A 16,753-nucleotide genomic window follows, 5' to 3' on the forward strand; every position below is an offset into this window, starting at 1 on the left:
AATTGACCTTTTTCAACTCGATTATCAATTAAAACTGATTATGTGCTTTTGTGACAAGCCAGTACTAAGCACTTTAAGGATTTTTTTTATCTAATTTTATCTAATATAAATATATAGTATATTACATTTCTCATGTAATTATCTGTGCATTTGAAAAGACAACATTAAATTTAAAAAATATTTTGAAAAAAAAAAAGAAAAGAAAAGGATGTTGTTTGCTACTTTCCACCTTTCTCATCATGAGTTCTCTCATACTCCAAGTAATGGACATGTTCATATTTTAGGTATCATGTTGAAACTGAACACGACTTAAGTTAAAATCTGCTTTCTTTAATTTCCTAACACAGGATGCCTTTTAAGGAACCTTCCGTTGTCTTTGCCATGAGCATTGATTGGTCTTTAACATATTTCTGTATCTGACAACAAAATCTGAATAAAACTAGTGTGTAGAAGCACTCTGAACTTTTGAGATCCTTTATTATTTGTTTTTGAGCTTAATTCAATTCAGTGCTGGCAAGAGGCAAAGTTCCCACCAAATTCCACAGAGCTCTGCCTCACCCTCACTCACTTCCCCTCACACTCTCCAGTTTTTCTCTCTCTGTCACTTCCCAGAAAAGCATGAATACACTCCAATATGTTTCATCTTCATAATATATTTTTGTTTCTTTTATCTTTTTTGTTTTTTTTTGCTTCTTCTTCAATGAACTGTGAAGTGTCACATATTTTTCTGCATTTCTTCAGGATTACTGCAACATGATTGTAAAATGATTTCATATGAGGAATATGGACCAGTTTCATAAAGGTTATGACCTGGCTGAGACTTATCACCATCTTTCTGAAACAAATTATCGGCCAATGTCTGATAAAGCCGCTGCTGCTGCAATGTTCTGTGGGTCTTGGGTGCGTTTCAGCTTTGTGTATGGGATTACATGGCTCTGGTAATTGTCTCTTCTTGAGAGGTGTAGAGAGTGAAGCTAATCCTGAGTTAATGAGACCTTTGGTCACAGCTGAGTAGACACTGAATTGTGAGAAGCTGCCACAGACTCAGTCTAGATACAATTAATGCTCTGTTTAATGGATTTAGACAAAAATGCTTGTTACATCAAAGAAAAAGTGGTTGAAATGTGTTTGTGCATTAAATCAAGTGCAACTTGCATTAATGCCATTACCTCATTTATGACCATCATGACATTGTTCACAAGCAAATTATATATAGGCTAATACTGCCACATTAAAGCTATAATATAAGTAATGGTGAAACTTTGCTTTCCTTGACCCTTTTTTTGGCAAAACAGATGAGAAGTGACTTATATGTATCAAATTCCCACCATCCAAGCTGTTCACATCCTCTGCACTGACATGAGCAACCCTTAGGGCTCAGTTGCCAAGCAGGTCACAATGTGCTTCAAATCACTCCCAGATTCCCCTTTCTCACAGATGCAGATGAAAAACAGAAGGGGCCCCCATGACTTCCCGGAGAAACCAATATTAGTATGATGGTGAAATAAACTTCCATTTTCCTTACAGTGGAGATGGAAATTGATTTATTGGTAGAAGCAGCAGCATTTACATGAGGTTAACATGTTAAATCAATGACAACACACATGAATTCCACTGTCTCACTGATTATTATGAATCGCTTCAATGGATAAGTGGCAAATTAATACTGTACAGATATAGCCCTTTCCTCTGTACACAAGTGTGCAAAACACTCCGACGAAAGGAGTGCAGGTAATCATACACACAGCACTCACACACATGCTAACTCATAGTCAAACACGGGCAGGTTTACATGTATTCACATACCAAATAGCAAGGCGGTATAGTTATTTGATAGCTGAATATGGTTTCCACATAAAAAGAATAGCTTGAATAGTTTTACGAAATGCCCTAATTCACTCCCTTGCCCAAAGCTAGATGAGAAGATCGACACCTCTGTCAAGTCTGTATGTTAAATATAAAGCTACACCAGCATTTGATTAGCTTAGCGTAGCATAAAGACTGGAAACAAGGAGAAACAGATAGCAAGACTTGGCCCAAACTAACACCTCAAAGGCTCTCTTATTAATACATGGTATCTTGTTTGTGGTTTTTGCTAGTCTAGTTGACCTCAGGCAGCCAGCCAGCCAGATATTAAGATGTGAATACAACATACAATACATTTTTCACAGCCTGTTAGCTGCTGGCTAACCACCACCAATTGCCAACATAACATTTCATGCAGATTAAGCAAACAAGATATCACATGTTAATTAGTTTAGTCTGTCTTAGAGGTGCTGGCAGGTTGATTTTGTCACTTCCAGACAACTGTTTCCAGTTCCTACGCTTAGCTACGCTAGCCATCTCTATCTACTATCTCTGTAGCTAAATATTTATTGTACAAAGAGAGGCTGATCTCGGCCTTCTCGTGTTTCAACATGTCAAACTATTCCTTTAATATTTGGAGCATTTACCACCACCTTTAAAAACTCATTTGTCTCTGTCATTACACAGGTAATGTAGTCTGAGTAAAATACTTATTGTTACTGCAATATAACACTTTATAAAAGTGGACACTATATATAATGTATATACTGCATATATTCCATGGGTTATACAAGCAAAGATCACAATTATTGTTAGTTTCACAGTTCACAGTGTTTAGAAAAAAAGCTAGTTCCTGTCCATTTTTGGTCATCGGTGATATCAGACCTGTCATAATGCTTTACTTCATACTTATCAGTTGCCTGACATGCTATGAAAACACAGTTGTACCTTATCCGCTCCACAACCTACAACCCTGTACTTGACTTATTGCCGGTGTATACTGGCTGATTGTGACACCGGATGTGATTTCTCTGTGAAATCTGTCATTTCTGGATCACCAACTAGATGTTTGGAGGTCTGTGAAGTGAATCGTGATTACATTAAACAGAAACTGAAGCACGAAGCAAATGAACTTTAACAATTCTAATTAACCCACAAAGCAGCTTTATGAGCAATGAGTGGGAGTAAAATACACCGTACAACCACATATTTTAATAGAAAATTAATTGCTGCTTGAGTCAGTATCGTGCTTTCCTGTTTTCCACCGTCAATGAGTGGTGAACTCCTGGGGACTGTGCATACTCATCTCCCATCATTCCCTCTGACAGCAGGCAGTCTGCTTTTCCTTCCTGTAGCTTTGTGCATCCTTCCCAGTAGTGTTGGCCTTTACAGGAATAGCACACTCAGCTACTGATTGAGAGTAATTTATAGACGCTGTTCAGCTGCATCCTGTTAAGGAGTCCTCCTCCTCTCCCCCTTCTCTCACGCTACAGCTTCACTGTCTGTGGGTGTGGGAATACAATAAGTTTGTTTTAAGAAGTTTGAGAGGCTCGAGCAAATAAAGAGCATTGTGCACCACATCCATTGTTTGTTCCTTTTAACTCCAGTTCCTTATCCATTTTTCCCAGGATCATATGTTGCTTCAGTGGTCTTAAGGATGTACGTTTATTATCTGGAAAAGTACATTTTGATGTATATCTTTATGGTTGGTTGCATTTAAAAGCTGCTGGGTATATGGAAGAGCTTGAAAATATTCCTCCAGTGAGAGATTAGTCGCTGTATTTCCTGGCATTACGATCAGTGTAGACGTTGTTGGGCTCAGGGCTTTTACACTGGATACTGGTACCATTCATGGGTCCAATGCTGCTCAGCTGGTTGTCGGAGTAACACCAGCAGCACAAACATGACTTGGAGAACATGTGAAGAGAAAGAAAGAGGGAGTTCATAATTCATGCACTTTTATATTTTTGTGTTAAATTTGAAGCTACAGTCAGATGGTTATCTTAGCTTAGTATGAAGACTGCTGAAACAGCTAGCCTTATGTTGAAAGGTAAAAAATGTGAGAGAGACATCAATCTTCTCATTTAACTCTCCACAAGAAAGTAAATAAGAGCCATAAGCCAAAATGTCTGTTTCTGTTACTCCACATGTGTAGCTACTCTCTCCTTCGCCGCCCCTCCTCCAACCCACAGCTCCGCTAACGTGCAAACTTGAGCCACAGTTTATCTCCACATTGGGTTCCTTTGACAGACATTTGCAGTGTGTGTGTGACCTCAGCCATGTAGAGTGAATACATAAATCAATGAGTTGCTTTTACATGTAGCTTAAGGAATGCCATCACCACCACAGCTCATGGACAAAGGCAAGAGTTCACTGTTTGCTTTACTGAGTGTGTGTGTGTGCATGTGTGCATGCGTGTGTGTGTGTGTATTGTGAGAGAGAGAGCGGGTGAGTATTTGTGTGTATAACTATACCTTGAAGCAGTTTTTAAACCTCTTGCTGACCAAGTAGAGAACAATAGGGTTTATGCAGGAGTTGATAGTTGCAAGGTTCATGCTAAGATAATCCAGGACCAACAGGAAACTGAAAGTGGAGAAAAGGATGAGTAATTATTATTATTTTACTGAGCACCACTGAGGCCGTTTCAACATTTTTGGATCTTTACTCAACCCACAGAGAAACTGCTGAGATCCTGAGTAGTTTAAGAAAATAACATCAAGACCCCAGAACAAAAGAATGAAAACATTTAGTGACTTTTGTGTAAGATGTTTCTTCTACCAACAACTCACTTCAACAGCTCACAGCGATTTTCATCATTCTCGATGTAGATCATCTTCTTAAGGATCCTGCTGAGGTGTAATGGGAACCAGCAAAGGGCAAAGATGAGGACAAGGCAGAAGACGGCTTTGGCCACCTCCCTCCTCTAAGGAGAGAAACAACAGATTCAGCAATAGAGAGGAGATAACAGGGTTTGTGTAATAGAGGGGTAGAGGTTAAATTGCTCTTAGTGAAACTGACACATGTTGGTTTATTAGACTTAAGGGCCTATTTCTACTTTACAATCTAGTTGTCCAACCTGTTTGAGGTGCTCGCTGAGGGCGATCCGAAGGCTGCCATTCCTGTTGTTGAGCATCTCACAGGTCATCAGAGTGTAGAACATAGCAGTGAAGAACAGTGGTGCACAGAAGTAGAAGCCAAACAGCCACCAGTCCTTTGCATCCCTATAGAACTGCATTTAAACAAGCACATGTCAGACAGTAAGCTACACTTCAATAATTAATGCTTAAAAATAAATGAAAAATAAATGCATGGATTCCCCTGTGACCTATTTGTTATGTAAAAAAGAAGAGATGAGTTTTTCAAGCCACAGTTTTTTTACATCTCTAACAGAATTCCTCTGAGCTGCCTTACCCATTTGACTCTTTCACAAGACTCCACCATCTTCCAAATGATGTGGAAGTGCTGCTGTAAGACCATTTAATGGATCTAAACGGATCTAAGAGGAACTACTACAACTTTGTGTTTATTTCCTGTAATTGCCCTTTTCTCACCAGTACCTTCAATTGCACCTCCTTCAACCCGTGCTGTGAGGATCCCTCTTTAATATTGGCACCACGCATTATACTGTTCTCTAGAAGTAAAGTCAAAATAGTTTTGTTTGATTGGATATGATCCTAGTAATAAGAACCTGTGCTTTTGTAATTGAACCTGACCAAGACCGAAACCACCACCAGACAAACCCTGCACTCCAATGCCATAGCAGTCCATGTGAGCGCCACATGTGAGCTCTATGTAGTGTAATAATTTTGAAAACAAACCACTTCTGGCTCTTCTTGCTCTGTGGCCCTGAAAAACATTGTGAGTGGACTCTTTAAAGACACCGCTATTTCAAAATCCTACACACTTGACTAGACACCATTATACAACTGAATGTTTGCAGATCCACTCCAAACTTTGACCATATGTGCTGAGTACCCCAAAACAAACTTTAGTGAGAAGATATTTTAAAGAAGAAAAAGTGTTATTTTATTGCTATCAGATATTGCTGATAAGAAGCAAAGTTTGCTGAAGCCACAGCACTGTACTGCTGATAACTGAGAGATTATCCCAATGCTGAGCACATGGAATAGATGTGCACATGTGGCTCAGCTTGAGGCCCCAGATTTCAGGCCTCAGTAATTGCACTTGGCCTGCAATCAATTATGTGCTTCAAGGATGTAAAAAAAAGAGGCCACGATCGTTTTGAAAGAGTGAATGGACCAGGTTTATTTCTTAAAGTGATACTTCACTCTGAGTCCTTTTAGTGTAAAAAACACTAATTTCCTTTCTAGAAAGGTGAAAAAAAATTTGGGTGGAGTGCCACACAAGAATCAGCATCCTTAAGTATCAGTGGGTTGGTATTTTAATAATCTTTTTAATTATTCAGTACCCAAACAGGAAATGTTGTAGGTGAATCATTTTACTGTATTGATGCTCTGAAAATATATTCCCCTCTAACCAAAATAGCATTAGCTCCAAACAAACACCACATGACAACAACGAAATCATTAAGCTGAACTTGCATTTTCACTTTGAGTAGTTCTTGTGCAGATGGGTTTCTTATCTGTCCAGTAATGTAATGTTTTGTCTCTTTGTAGCACAATTCGAATACTGTTTCCTATGAGAATCTTGACAGAATGTACTACAGAACACCTTGGCCTTAATACAAGACACAAAACATTGGGACATGTGTGCACTTCACAACAAGTTTGGTTATCAGTTGGAAAATGATAAGAAAAGAATGACAGCATACCACCATGAAGTCATTCTTGGGGTTAAGCATGCAGGTGCGTATGGTTTGGTTCCTGTAATCGAAGCTGACTATGTCGAAGCCGAGAGCCTCCGGTACTGCCAGTAAGAGCGACAGCGCCCATATAGATGCAATCTCTATGACTGTCACCAGAGGGATGCCCACACCCTGAACTCTGCTCCAGGACGCCACAGCCCTGTACCTGTGAAGGACAGACACAGTGTCGGTGTCCAGGCATAAAACATGGATTAGGCATATTAAATTGATCAGATTAAAATAATATGATCGGGGGATAGTGAGTTACACAATTACAATGATGTGAAAAAACAATATTGATTGAAAGAGGGCTGCAGTTGTTTCACTACTCCATCATTAAACAGAAATCACTAATGTCATCGTTTTCTTTGTCTCTCCTGACTGACAAAGCTAACAACATTTTCTTTATGCATGGCAACACCCCAAACACAACAAACTGCTCAGTCAGCAAAGAATATCTAAATGTTAAGAATTAATGAGGAGCGATGATCAATTGTTTATTTTAAATATCTAATATTTATATTTTTGTGAAGCCTCCAAACAGACTGGCCCATGTTGGCAGAGAGGTCTGTCTGTTGGCTTGTGTCTTCCATGCGCTGAATACTTGTTTGCTTGTTTGTTTCATTAATGGAAACCACTTGTCGAAATGTTTTAGTAAAATCCTGCATCAAGATTTTATGGCAAAAACAATATATTTTTCATGACACATTTGAATTTCTCTGTTGAACAACATGGCGGCATTTATATTTTACTAAGTGGTAATGTATCCACCTTTTTCTCTTCCTCCAACATCGAAAAGATACAAAAGAGTCTGAAGTACTTTCATAGTGCGCGCACACAAACACACAGAGATACGCTGCACATTTCCTGGAAACACAAGGAGAGCATCTGCTCTTGAACACAACTTGTACAGCACTGCAGCCTGTCTATTTGTCATAATAGAGGTCATTAAATATGTCTGCCTCGTCGAACCTTGGAGCTTTTTCAGAGCAGGCAGACAAGCGTCTTATCTCTAGAGTTGAGTCTAGTGCGAACAGTGAGATCACACTGAGCTTCAGCATTTCATGATCACCTTTTACTCATTCGGGAATTTCTGTGAAGGAGTCATTTTACTTTCTATCAGGATAGATTTTTTTTAAACATTAGCAGCACACAGCGAGATTACAGTGCATATATCATATGCTTAACGTTGCATATAAAATAAATGACTCCAGACAATCCCATTAAACAAGTGAAGTGCACCTTATAAAAGTGCTCATCTCTAAGTTTCAAACACTGAGGCAACCAGTAGAAGAGCAGAGAGATACAGAACGTCCCAGTGAGAATCAGTATCGACTGACTGAGTACTTTCCTGAAAATGATCATCAGCTCAGCTAACCAAATCTTCATGTCATTAAGCTGGAAGAAGATCAAAACATTAATATATTTTTTAAAACCAAATCGAATTTGTTTAATATTCTTTCCAATGATTTGCCTGCCTCCTCAAATGTTGTGCAATAGTATCTGCTTTTCCAGCTTGGGAAAAAAAATAAATATATATATTTCGAACATTGTGCTTCTTTCAGGCTTCCAGATGTGCACAAACACACTGGTGGCTTTACAAGACCAAGCGGTTGACAGCTTCTGGTATTCATATGCTTGCATGGAATAATGAAAACAACAAAATAAAACCTTTTTGAAGACAAGAGAAACGGTTATGACTTCTGAGAAGCCACAGAGAATGAAACAATTCCCTAAAACCTACATGAACATTCATATTTAATCAAACACCAGAGGACAAACATGCTCACAAAACTAAATATGTATTTTTTTGGGTCACTCTTTTAGCTAACACGGGCCTTTTTGCTGGCCCTGCAACAAACTGACCGAGCACTGACCTGTCCACACTGAGGGCACACAGGTTGAGAACAGTGATGCCCACAGAGGCTTTCTGCAGGAAGGGCACCAGCTTACACAGACAGAGGCCAGCATTGCTGTCGCTAAAGGGCCATTGTGACGTCAGGAGCTGGAGGAAAAAGTTCATACGCTTAGTGTCACATAAACATGTGTCTAAAAGGAATTAAATCCCATTTGAAGCATTCATATTCACCACAAGCACATCGATGCAATTTGTCATTAAAACACTGTTTGGTTTAGCTAATATATCACTACACAGTTAACGTTTTTTTAAATTTTTTTACGTAATTTGACTTATGAGTAATGAGGTGGCTATTAATCTCACTTTTATTGCTGAATTAATACTGAGCATTGTTAAAGTCTATGCAATTAAAAGACCTCTCACTGCCATCTTACTGTCAGAGAGAATTTTGTGTGATTTGGGCCACAACAGTTTGCATCTGATTTTAAAACTTTAATTTCCTGCAAGCATAAAAAAAATAAATAAATAACCAACTATAGCAAAGCTCTTATCTCAGAGCCACTTCCACAAACTCTTTTAATATTGCTTCCTCAGGGAAAATAGATCCATGTGAGTTCAGACCTTTGTTTCCTTCCAAGTGGTCTTGGCACCCTCGGTACAATAGAACCTGCGTTCAACATGTTTCTCTAAGCTGAAGCCAAAGGAAGACCTTCATGGTGCTTCCTGACTTTCTGTTGTTTCCCTGTGCTGTTTAAGTTTCCCAGGAGCACAGAAGAGCAGCAGAGAGGAAAGGGGCCAATGTCACTGTTTTTAATGTATAAGTGGCTGATTATTTTTGGAAACACCGTCACAGCACTGAGGAAGTGAACAAGAGAGAACAACATTTTTTCAAAGCTGTACACGTGAATCTTTCTTTGTTTGTGTATAAACTGTTCCCCCAGTAAGATTTCTGTTTCCTTCTAGCACATGTGTTGCTCAGACAACAAAGCCGCTGTGCCCTCAAAAATCCCAAGTTAACTCTAACCAGGTGGCTCATTTTCCCTTTTTTCATTTGTAAAATGGCGACCCATGATGCACTGGTCAGTACAAGCTGACTAATCACACCGTTTTGCCATCATCCTCTATCATTATACAAAGCATGGCACTATTTACTGATGTAAATCAACTCAAGACAGGAGTCCTAATCATTATCTGTCATCACCGAGTCTTTCAATATTTGAAGGCCCAGTCCGAAACTAAACAAATGTGTCATGAGTCACCAAAAAAAAAGCAAAATATTTAAACCAGTTGCTGCTCTCAGAGATTAACAGGTCAGTCGTACACATAAGACAACATCCAGATGTGTTTTTAAGCTTTTCTGGTACTGTTAAAAGAATCAGAGTCAGAATCAGAACGTGTGTTTACATCAGTAATGTTGGTAAATAAAAAGGCCTTTTAATTATGATCATCTGAGAAACATAATATTTTTTTTCCCCACTTTTTACTCACACATTTGTTTGGATAAAACATGATGGATGGGGCTTTGATGAAGAACTGAATTCAAAACTCCACAAATGATTTATCACTTGAGTGGCACTGACTACTTTTTGGAGGAAAAAAAATAAAACCTCTAGATAAGAGTCAGTGACTAATGTCTCAGGTCATTACAAGGCCACTGGTATGTGTGACTCCAGCCTGATTCCTGTGTTTATTTAAGCCAGCCATATCCCTGCTCCTCTCATCGCTAATCTGCCTACACGAGGAAGATAACGACACACTACTGATTACACTTTCCCGTCTATTTGCACACTCCCTTTCACCCCTTCCCGTCTGTAATATTCCATTTTATCTCTGTGTGTCACCCCCTATTGTTGCTGCATTTCATCATATCAACACAGTGACCTGTCACTCAGGAGCTTGGCTTTAAAAAGATAATTAAACATGCACCAACAGAGTGGAAAATGTACCTTGTATACGGTGATGGGCATATCAACGATTATGTAGATAAGGTCCCCCAGTGCCAGACTGGCAATGAGGGCGTTTGGCCCGTTCCTCATGCACTTGTGTTGGGATATAATCCTCAGCAGGGTGGCGTTGCCGACCAGACCGACCACAAACACTAAAGTGGAAATTATGGTGTTGATGTACTTAAAATAGTTCCTAATGGAGGTAGACCCATTGCACATCGGAGGTGCGAATGGCCTCTTTACGACAGTTTGATTTGTACGTCCCACAGGTTGTGCATCAGGTCCCGCACTAGGACTGATGGTGCTGTAGAAACCCGGAGCCTGGAGGGTGGAGTGGACGAGAGCACCTGGGACAGGGTCTTCCTCTGCCTCAGCTCTGTTTATCTGGCACATTCCTCTGGCTGCCATACAGACCATTAGCACCAACATGTGCACAGCTGGGGTGCCCATTATGGAACACATTCGGCGCTTTGATTTCACTGATTGAAAGACTGTCCCAATATATCACTGGTGGGGAAAGCAAACAAATAAAAAGTGGAAAAAATCGGTTATTTTTCAGACAACAGATTTAGGAACAACAACAACATTAACAACAAAACGGGGAACTTCACTGGTTGTACTGCTGCTTAAAATGTAACTTAAGTGGAATTTTATATGTCAGTTACAAGAAAATTAAACAACATTATTGTCCTTTCAAAAGCTGTGAGGAAGTTAAACAACTTCTTCATGACTTCAAAAAGGTTTTGCCGAAGGGGCACAGATGCCAGGTGCCAGGACTAGTTACAGTCAGACAGTTATGGAGAGGCATCAGCAGAACGCATTGGGCATCTTGTTTGCTCTCAGTCGTTCCCGGGAGAAGGAGCTGCCGGTTATGTCTTTGCGTCAACAGTGTTGCAACTGCACAGTGAGGCTTTACATGTTCTTGTGCAGTTTTCACAGTTTGTCTTTTGCGTGGATTTGCAACCAAATAATTTACTCAGTTTAGCATTCTCTCTCTCTTTCTCTCTTTCTCTCTCTCTCTCTCTCTGTTTCTAATTTTGAAAAGCTTAAACATGTGGTTACAAAACAAAGAGGTTTTTTTTAAAACATGGAAGAAGTGCTGCAGGGCTGATTTACAGTCAGAAGAAGACCAATTTAATAAAATACATAGTTATACTTTGGATTTTCTTCTGAATCCTTTGATTCTTTACATAGTTCCCCGTCATAAGTGTAAAGATAGTTTCACCTTTACTCTCTCTTCACAGGAAAAACAACAAACTTTACGGACAAATTCATTCCACAAAACTCGTGGGAGCGAGCAGATAAAGTTTCAAACTGTCAGATTGATAGTGAAGCCCTTTTCATCATGTCACAGCACAGGCAACTCTTATAGCCCAGAGTTCTTCCTGTTCAAAGTCCCAGCTGTCACCAAGTACACAAAGAACTATTTAGCAGCCAGCCCTTCAAGTAGCATCACAGTTTAGCATCAGCATGACACTACTGGGATCTGTGACAGCACGCAAACTGATCTATCCATAAATAATAAATACGTTTGGTTTTCACCTACCTCTTCTAAAATGTCTGCCTGGCCCCCTTGGAAACCGTCAGGCAAACTTTCGGCTGAAGCCCCCAGACATCTGTATCACATCACATGAGTAATTAACGCACTATCAAAGCCGTACCGTATCCCACTTGGTTTGAGCAATGCACCCGTCTGCTCTGAGGTGCCTTCGCATTATGGCTCAGAGTTTCCTGTGGAGAGTTTGCAGTATGTCTGAGTGTGTGCGTGTGTCTGTGTGTATCTCTGCACGTATGTGTGTGTGTGTGTGTGTGTGTGCCAGAGCACCAGTGAGACACTTTGACTGGGTGGGATAGTAAATCTCCACCTCCCTCTGGTAACAGACTGGGCCCCCCTTTGGAAACATCACCCCCCCCTCTCAGAGGCACCGCCTGCTGACACTCATCTCCAAGGCACAACTCTCTCTCTCTCACACACACACACACACACACACACACACACACACACACACACACACACACACAGGGGAAGGGGCATCTGGGAGCCCAACGCCCCTCCAGTCTTCCCCTTTCTTTAAATCCCTCCTACCTTTTCTTTCAGTCCCTCTGTGCTTCACATCATGTCTTGTATACAGTACACCCAACTGTTTCCTCACATGAGAGGCAGTAGAGGTCAGAGGGGAGTGAGGAAGGCACAAGGAAGTTTGTGTTCATGTTGTGATGTTGTGTTTCCTTAATTTGAGAGAGGGAAACTTAGCGCGAACCGCCTTTACTTTTACAAATTAGCCACAATGTGGGTGGTCCAACCACGCCACACTTTGTTACTCTTACTGCATGCGAACTTCAAATGTAGTGTTGTAATAAAGGCTTATATTAGCTGGAAAATGTCAATAACTAGTGTGTGCAAAATTTGAAGAAGGAGAAGAAGTGGTTAAGTCTAGAAAGGCATTCCCTTAATTTACTGAACATCTAAATCACAAAATGTTGATTTTCCTTGCAAACTAAAAGCAAATAAAAAAAATAAATAAATGTGAGTGTGACGTCTGTGTGAGATGAGTAAATGCCTGAACAAGAGAAGAAGACAGTTCAATGTCAGAAGAGAAGAGTGCTTCTACATCAGTGTCCATTATGGATTCCAAAATGGACCATTTATCATGACGCACGCTGAGAGCAGGAAGAAGGCTATCAAAGTCACCACAGTCTATCTTTCCCACTGCCGAAGTGCTGACACAGCAACTGCTTAAAGGGGAAAACCACTCAATTTAAAAAAAAAAAAAAAAAATTACACGCTTTTCCTCTTGCTTGGCAGAATTTAGTACATATGTGTTAAATAATGGCCAGTTTTCCAATGAATGCATTAAAGAAACATGTATAATGCATACATACCTGTCAATAAAGTTAAGCAAACATTTTAATAGGCACCTTGAACACCATGTCCAGTTACTTTTCAGTAAAGGGACACAATGGAGTAACTGCTATTTGTAAATGTTGAGTACATAGTGAAAAATTAACCTGTGTTATTTTTTGTTATTCACAAGAAAACGATATTACCTAGAAAGCAGTGCAAATAAATAGAGTTAGTAGGCCATAGACAGTAGATTTATAGATTAGATGTTGCAAAAATCAGAAATGCATCTTCAACTGGAACACTGAATGATGAAAGAAAGAGAAATCTGGGTGAAGGTGGGAACGTAATCATACATGCATACATAACACACACATACACATACATACACTGAGACCTTGAGTGTCAAAAGGAGTTTACTGAATACACGTTGAGATATTCGCTCCTTGCAGATTTTCATTGCTGATGTATATGATGATGATGAGAAGATTATGAGGCCAAGGCCTGTTATGGCAACTTTATGGTCAGGGACTGATAACGGAATTTGAACAAATTATCAGTGCTGACTTTGCTGTCTGGTGATTTTCTTTTGATTCACGATATATGAATAAAAATAACTTTTTATTCTTATGTAGGCCTTGTCAAAATAATAGAGCTTGAACCACATAACAGTAATTACACAAACCAAAATGATCATCGTGTTATTTGCCCGTTGTGCTTCAAGTTGAAACTCAAACATTTTGTAAAAAGAGAAACAATTTTCTAAATTGTAAAGCATGCAATAAATACACATAAAATGTAACTATTAAAATATTTAAATATTTTCATAAAACACTGCCATACCCAAAGTTTTTTTTTAAACTTTGAAGAAAATTTTATGCTTCCTCCCAGAACATATAGGCTGAGTGCTTATGGTTCATTTGCAGGTATTTTTCCTACAGTTACATTTGACTTAATTGGGTAATGCCAATATTTACAGCCATTTAAAATTAAAGCGATCATGTTTTCTTTAATTGTAGTCATGAATTTATCATGGCTTCTGAATTAGTTATGGTCAGCAGTGGCGAATATTTAATTTATTGGAACGTGATTTGCTGACGGCATCTGATTTCTTACCCCTATTTTTTTTTTTTCCCCCGAAGTCCCTTGATTGTTGGCAGCTTCTATGACATTTTAACTTTTGAGGGGGTAGTAGAGTCTTTGTTAGTAAATCCATTAATATATAAATGATGAAACCTTTACCTGCTCCCAGTTGCTTTGGCTTTCATGTTGTTGTTGTGTTGTTGTTTGGATCGTAATCAGGTATTAATGCCATTCTGTCTGAACTCAAAGATGGCAGGCTGCCTGGTAATTCATATGCTTGTTCTCTGATGGCATCTGTCGAAGTGTGCTCTCTGCATATTGGTACATACCCTATGGGAAATTTCAATCCAGCCCCAGACTGAGTGGGATGTAAGCAATTTCTTAACTGGGACACTTGAGCGAAAACAGAAAGAACAGAGGGAGAGAGATACAGGGAGAGAAAGGAAGAGAAAGAGAGAGAGAGAGAATAAGTTTGAGGCCAATTCTACTGTGTCAAGCAGCGACAGAGTGAAGAGGGTTCAGTACACCGCCTGGCTTTATTAATTTGGGACATATGGTTCACACAAACAAAAAGTTACAGCATGAGAGAAAAATAAAAATGTGAATCTTGATGGAGGAATTTTCATAATAGCCTGATTAGTGCCAGCATTCGACTTCATCTGAAATGAATCAATATAATATTAACAGATCTTAATTAGAAGGAGGGAAGCTTTGTCAAAGCAGTGATGATGATATCTGATGAAAAGAGCCTGTGGAGAAGTCTGCGTTCTCAAGAAGAATTTGGCTGTTGTAAAGTTCCTGCAACTTTCTTCACTAATGGCTTTACGAAATCTGAAGGTGTATGGTTAATGGTAACAGACAGAAGGTTATCTTTTGAACAACTTGACAATGATAAGCCTGCAAGCACAGCTAATTCGGAACTCTTGGCTGATTATCTTTGGAGCTGTGTTTTCCTCAAGATCATGAATCATAAAATACAAAGTATGACAACAGTCAAAATTTTTGGCAGTTATAATTTTTCCTGTTCTTTGCCATCTCTTTGGAGATCTAACTCTGGCGTCAGTCACAACAAAAATCGGTTTCTGGCAATGCACAGAATGTCATTGCTGTATTGGACTTGCATCTTACTGAAAAGAGAGGCCATGCTAATGGTAATGATTAAAATTGACAACACAGAGATTTTCTATAGCACAAACTTGAGGTGCAACTACACACCAACAACATAGTGTTTAACACATAAAGTGTATTGAAAAGTCTCTTTTGAGTTTGGAGTTTCTTTCGAAACCGCCATTCCTGTGCGCTTTGTGTGGTGCCAGCGTGTTTCGCTCTTAAAGATGTGAAATATTTGCTGCTTCATATCTCATAAATGCATTCCAACCAGACAGCAGCTTACAGGTTCCAAACTAAACTGCTTCCAAAGGATGACTCAGCCTTACCGGCATCAGCAACTGAAATCATGGAGGAGGTAAGCTGAATGAAGCGGGAATGTGTAATTGCCAAGTTCAACATTCTCTTGAATACAAGAAACATTTGCAGGAGATTTAAAAAAATTGCATCAATCTTTATGCTGCTAAATGCTAATGGCTCAAAAGCTGATTCTGATACACGTACCCCGTGTAAAACCAATGAGCAATGTGGTTCCTTTTAGGAAAAGTGAATTATTTCGTAATTATACGTAAAAGTTTTGTGCCTGGAGGTTGCTCACAAATACCACTGTAATTAATTAATTAAAGTTCAAATATCTCCAAGTCAGCATAAGCGTAAGGTGGGTTGGATGGAGGAGGACTTTCACCCAGGAAACTCATGGATGAGAGGCTAGCTAAGCTGACCAAACTAGCTAATGTCATAGTTTAGTCAAGATTGCAGATCCAAATGTGTTTAACAGTCACATGCTAAACACAGCACTCCCAGACAACAGGGCAACTGATAGCGCAGCCTTTGACAAGGAGCTTCCAGCCTGGACACATTCCTGCTTACAGTCTGGCTCTTGTCCGACAGACCCTAAACGTGCTGATAAATGCAAGAGGCTGAGCCCATTGCACTTTGCTTCTCCCTATCAGAAAGCCAATAAGTGCATGCTCAAAATGTCTGGCACAAAATTATCTGTCAAACTATTTAGGGTGAAAATCAGCTTTCAGAAATTTGGTGCTGCGATAATTTTTAACCACAGATATCTGTGTGTATGTCCTTTATAAACGTCTAGTTTGTGTGAAGATGTTGCGATGATGTTGTCCTGTACGTCTCACCAAATATAAACTCCCACTGACGCTCTGATCAACACTTTGCAGTCTTTAACTTCAGGTAGGTTACATTTGAAAAACATCTGTGGACAATTTGAACGTGCCGTGCTACTTATAAACACAGCTGTGAAGATCAAGTGGCCAAAACGCAGG

General features: G+C 39.5%; 1 protein-coding gene across 1 annotated transcript; it reads right to left on the reverse strand.

Moving 5' to 3' along the window:
• Positions 1–1,527: 1,527 nt before the first annotated feature.
• On the reverse strand, positions 1,528–12,253 carry ednraa (endothelin receptor type Aa). Its single transcript, XM_046415535.1, has 8 exons — positions 11,982–12,253; positions 10,436–10,942; positions 8,509–8,636; positions 6,599–6,797; positions 4,883–5,035; positions 4,596–4,729; positions 4,281–4,389; positions 1,528–3,713 (listed from the first exon to the last, which is right to left on the reverse strand). Exons 2-8 carry the CDS (start codon positions 10,895–10,897, stop codon positions 3,576–3,578), a joined length of 1,323 nt encoding a protein of 440 aa, XP_046271491.1. The 5' UTR covers positions 10,898–10,942; positions 11,982–12,253; the 3' UTR covers positions 1,528–3,575.
• Positions 12,254–16,753: the final 4,500 nt, after the last annotated feature.

The sequence above is a fragment of the Scatophagus argus genome, chromosome 2, assembly GCF_020382885.2.
Source record: "Scatophagus argus isolate fScaArg1 chromosome 2, fScaArg1.pri, whole genome shotgun sequence".
NCBI classification, from domain to species: Eukaryota; Metazoa; Chordata; class Actinopteri; family Scatophagidae; genus Scatophagus; species Scatophagus argus.